Source organism: Diplotaxodon limnothrissa, linkage group LG3 (genome assembly GCF_057381915.1).
Source record: "Diplotaxodon limnothrissa isolate DT_005_m linkage group LG3, D_limnothrissa_male_GT1.1, whole genome shotgun sequence".
NCBI classification, from domain to species: domain Eukaryota; kingdom Metazoa; phylum Chordata; class Actinopteri; order Cichliformes; family Cichlidae; genus Diplotaxodon; species Diplotaxodon limnothrissa.
The window spans coordinates 57890489-57895730 of NC_140598.1; the positions used below are offsets into that span (position 1 = coordinate 57890489).

Sequence of the window (5242 nt, forward strand, 5' to 3'; positions counted from 1 at the left end):
ATCCTACAGAATTTCCATTAAGAACTGTGGAACAGCATAACATTTTTCTAGAAGAGCTTGAGGATGGTCAAAGACAAAGTGTGTGTGGTGTCAAAGGTTCCTGTGCCTTAAGTGCGTTGTCCTATTTTCATCCAGTCACTGGATTTCCTCCAGATATATTACATGATTTCTTTGAAGGTGTTGTCCCTGTGGAATTGTGTTTGTGTCTTCAAGATTTAATCAGAAAGGGTTTTATTACATTTGAAGGATTAAACAAACGTATAAAATCATTTCCATATAAATTCTCTGATAATCTCAACAAGCCACAACAAATTACAAAAGCCAGTTTTGGAACAGGAAGAGTGAGTGGCAATGGACATGAAAACTGGACACTTTTGCGTTTGCTGCCTTTTATCATTGGGACCCGTATACCAGAACATGAGCCATCATGGGAAGTATTGATGGACCTTAAGGAGCTTGTTGAAATTGTTGTCTCGACAACTCTATCAGAAGAAATATTGTCATACTTGGACACCAAAATATTGGATCATCGACGATTACTGATAGAGACTTTTCCTGATTTTAATTTGAAGCCAAAACACCACTATATTGAACATTATAGTCATCTTGTGCGTTGTTTTGGTCCCTTAGTTGATTTGTGGACTATTCGATTTGAATCTAAGCACAACTTTTTCAAGAAAACTGTGCATGATGTCCAATGTTTTAAGAATATACTACTAACACTTTCTTCAAAGCATCAACAAATGATGGCATACTTGTTAGATGGTCACAGTCTTTTTAAACCAAGTCTGCATGTTGATAATATTGACACAGTTGACATCTGTTTCTTGAATGAAAATCTTCAGAAGTGCTTGAAACTGAAATATCCACAGGTAAAAGCTGTGTCATTTGCTAAATGTGTTTATCTGTATGGGACCCAGTATGTTAAAGGCATGATCATTTCATCAGGACAACTGAGTGGACTACCTGAATTCTACAAGATACTGAACATTTTGGTAGACTCTGGGAAAGTGTCATTTGTTGCTACAAAGCTCTCCTCCTGGTTTATGGAACACTACAGATCATATCGGCTTGACAGCAGCTACAAAGATCTGGAAATACTTGACCCAGAAGATTTGAATGATTACCACCCTTTAGCTGAATACTGCGTAGATGGACAACTGATGGTGACACCTGTTACGTGCCTCCTGCATTGAAAGTGATGGTATGTATTATTCATAAATAGTTTTCAGTTGATTACTTTGAATTGCGCCCTTTTTTTTTGGTTTGTCTTCACAGGCCCTGTTACTGCGAGTCCACGTCAGTCCAAAACTTATCAGAAAAATCCAACTGTCCACTGTTCCAGAATCTGTGAAGCAGCTTCAAGATGAACTACAAGCAAAGCTTGGACTTGAAGGTGACTTTGCAATACAATATGAAGACCCAGATTTTGGGAACGCACTTTGCAACCTGATGGATATTAAGGAGCTACCTGCTGGACGGGCAGTGTTGCACCTCATTTGGGAGGAAAATGCATCAGCCTCGCCACCACAGACTCCATCTGATCATAGCGCTATCTCATCTATTGATACAGCCAGTGTGAGTTCAGCATCTTCTTTCAGCCCATCCTCATCCACAAAGACCTACATGCGTAGCACTTCACAGTGGCCAAATCCATTTCCTATCCCAACCTTTTCCTATGATGTAGCGTTAAAACTTCGCAAGGGCAATGAGGTATATGAGAAAGCAGGGGCAAATTTAAGTGTAACAAGAGACATCAAGATGGAAATTCTAGACAAGTTGGCACAAGAAATGTTTGCAATCAAAGCGTACCCTGACAAGAATGAAATAACATCTGTTGCACAGGAGCTAGTTTCCAAACATCCCTGCCTCAAAGAGCCTGGCAATGGCACAGGATATGATGGTTGGGCAACAAGCATTAAGTTCAAGCTTGGCAACTACCGTTCCAAGCTAAGTAAAGCTGGATGTAGTGAAGTTGCAGTCAATCGAAAAAGAAGAGGGGAAGAAGATGACAGTGGCTCAAATAGATTTTCCTTAAAGAAACCAAAGCGAGGTGAAGTCAACTTTATCCCTGATGGCCCAGAAAACTACAATGATGAGTCTCTTGAAAATGAAAGATGCATTTTGGAAGATGAAATGAAGAAGAGGGATAAGAACATGGCACTCATCACCCAAAAGATGGACATCACATTCTCTCTCAGGAGGAAAGAAGTTGTGGAGATGCAGCCCTTGGTCAAGGAAATGCAGCTCAGATGGCCAGCTCTCTTCTTGAAAGAACAGGTAAGATAATCTCTTAAATATTTAAAGGAAAACTTCCGTTTTTTTTTTCTTCTTCCCTTATTCCCCAGTGTGGTCTTATTTCTAAAATGGAAAACGTTCATTTATTCACCCAGAAAAATTTCAAGGCATTTGGAGCTGTTAGAAAGAAATTTTAATCCCAATGTTACGAGTCAGTCGTTTTGCAAGAGAGAGCTGAGCCAAGGTTATGGGGAAAGGATTCACTGAGACAACTAAGAAATGCCTGAATTAAGCCAAAAACCACTCTGGAGGGTTTTTAATCTAAGGAAATAACATTAAAATGTGTTTAAAAGCTCCAAAAAGTTGATTTTACATGATATAGGACCTTTAAAAGCATCTGTTTGTATCACTCCAATATCTTGTAGAAAAGGTTGAAGGCTCGCGATGAGCTAACAATGCTAGTGGTAAAATATAAAAAAAATACTTGGCTCTAAAAATATGAAGCTAATTTTGGTATTACCAACAACTATTGAAGTGAAATCTATTTACTTGTCAACTTGCTGTGTATAATAACGGATTGCTTTTATTTCGCTCTTCTCTGGGCACCCAAAGCGCTTTACAATTCCACTACTCACTCACTCTCACATTCACACATCGGTGCAGGGAAACCACAGTTGTAGCCACAGCTGCCCTGGGGTAGACTGACAGAAGTGACGCTGCCATATCGCGCCTCTGGCCAACACCAGTAAGCGGTAGGGTAAAGGGTCTTGCCCAAGGACACAACGACCAGGACAGAGAGAGCTGGGGATAGAACCAGCATCCTTCCGGTTACAGATGAGCTTCCCAACCCCCTGAACCACGGTCGCCGCAATGACGTGTCTTCACTGGGCATCTAGAATCTTTTGGTGCTGACCCTTAGCAGGCAACAGCCATGAAACTCACAGAACAGGATTGAGAAAGTCACTTACGTGTTATGAAAGTATACAAATTTGACCACAGGATGTTATTCTTACTTCATTCCTACATAACTATAAAATTAATGGAATTTTTTCAATGAATTTAAAATACAATTTATTGATTTATTTCTTTTCTGCAATGAATCCTGTAACAATTGAAACCATTATTTTGTCTTATCAACATTTGATTAGGTATTCTATAGACTTACTGTAAGATCTGCCGATCAGATTTTTCTTGGGTTTTTTTTTTTGTTTTTTTTAATACGTCAGTTATAATTTGTACCACCACTACCACTAAAGGAAAAAAAAAAATCCAATCAAGGCCTGACCAATAGATCAACCGAGACTAAATGTTTTGAAATTAAGCTCTTTTAACCAAATTTGAAAACAATGTGATTTTTATATAATGTACCTTTAAAAGTTTTCTTCTATATTTTTTTTTGTTGCTTTGTAGATTTGTGCGGAATTCTCACGCATTACCACCAAGGATCTCATGGGGACCTTCTTGACTGCCCTCGACACTTACTCACTTCGGCTGATTAAGCTGTATCGAATTAGAAAAGCTGCTTTCCGCAATGACATGGATTCCCTGTTGCAGAAGTTTGATGAACAGGTAATATATAAAAATGTATTTGTGTCTGGTTTGAGGAACCTGAAGTTCCCACTGTAACGAAAGATACTTTATTAAATATTTACTAAATTGATGTAAAAATTGTTAGTTTTCAAAAAGTGTGTCCTGAATGGGATTATAAGCTAACAAGCAGCGCTGTGTTTGGCAGATTGCAGGTCATGACAGACAGTTCAACTCTCATCCCACTCATGGCACTTTTTGTTATAAATGTTGTAATAAGTGTGCTACATTTGTTGCACATCAAAATTACTTAAAAAATAAATAAATAAAAAAAATCTGACAAAAACATGACCAATTATCTGTAATAACTCATTTCAACATCTTATTTCTTAAGGCTGTATTTTGAGCAACAACACTTAATGTGTTTTAAAAACAAAATGGTAGGTTTATAAATGAGACTGAGTCTTATTTGATTTCCTTGTTTTAGGTCTCAAACATAGTCCAGCATCGACGAACCATCAGTTTGGAAGGGTTACCGATATTTGTTCGCGACGACGAGACCAAACTCTTCTTAACATGTCTGGTGAGTATGCAAATCTACTCAATCTTCAGTTTTGGTTTTCAGAGACTTATATGTACTGTTGTTTTTTATTTTGCATAGGATACAGATCCAGTTGAGAGGGCAACCCGAGGTGTTACGGTGGGCATCCTCACTGTTCTGGAGGACTACGTGGGACCCAACTCGCAGTCCACAGTGGTCAACACTGCCATTGTTTTGGAAGAGGACATTATTCTTGATGATCTGCCAGACCTTCCCACTGCCTTTGCCTACTTGTTTGGCCTACTTTATGGGCTCAACATGGAGTTTCCCAAAGAACTCAAGTACACATTTGAAGCTGTGCAACACATTTTTATGGAGTTGACATCTACCTGTTCCCAGAGGATAAGAAGCTTCAAAACCAAGCTCTTAACCAAAGTCTAACCTATTTGACAACATGTTCAACTCAAATACAACTTGTGTAAAACAGAATGGCAATTTGTTTTGATTTACAGTTTTTGGGTTTCGTGGCAAGTTGCTCTGAAAAAAGTTCATTTCTGTCTTTAAGAAAACTAAGGTGCAGAAAGTTCTGAATCAATGTCTTCTGTTCTAACTTTACTTAATGTGGCTTGCATGACTGATTGCAGATTTCATGTATAACATGTTATTATAAAATGTTGAAAGGTTTTATTCTAACTTGAGCTGTTTTAAACAATTTTTATAATCTGGTTTTAGGTACATTTGTACTAGTTTTATAACAAATGTGGCGCGATACTGAACTTCACAGGAAATTGGAGTGTTGATTACTATTAAAAGACAAGTGGTGGAAAAATTTGTTTGAAAGTTGTTTGCTGTATGGAAACCAGATAGAAGTTGTTCACATCCTGCCATCTGATGTTTTGAATCCGTTTGTTAGTGACTATCTATCAAGATAGGTTT

General features: G+C 38.1%; 1 protein-coding gene across 1 annotated transcript; it reads left to right on the forward strand.

Moving 5' to 3' along the window:
- Positions 1 to 1058: 1058 nt before the first annotated feature.
- On the forward strand, positions 1059 to 4829 carry LOC146636655 (uncharacterized). Its single transcript, XM_085350969.1, has 5 exons — positions 1059 to 1204; positions 1279 to 2280; positions 3649 to 3807; positions 4253 to 4348; positions 4427 to 4829. The coding sequence occupies exons 1-5, from the start codon at positions 1202 to 1204 to the stop codon at positions 4745 to 4747; spliced, it is 1581 nt and encodes a 526-aa protein (XP_085207095.1). The 5' UTR covers positions 1059 to 1201; the 3' UTR covers positions 4748 to 4829.
- The last annotated feature ends 413 nt before the right edge of the window (positions 4830 to 5242 follow it).

Bases quoted from the DNA above. Each gene is read 5' to 3' on its own strand.
- LOC146636655 (XM_085350969.1), top strand. The intron at 2,281-3,648 runs GTAAGATAATCT...GTTGCTTTGTAG, and splicing joins CTCTCTTCTTGAAAGAACAG to ATTTGTGCGGAATTCTCACG. The intron at 3,808-4,252 runs GTAATATATAAA...TCCTTGTTTTAG, and splicing joins TGCAGAAGTTTGATGAACAG to GTCTCAAACATAGTCCAGCA.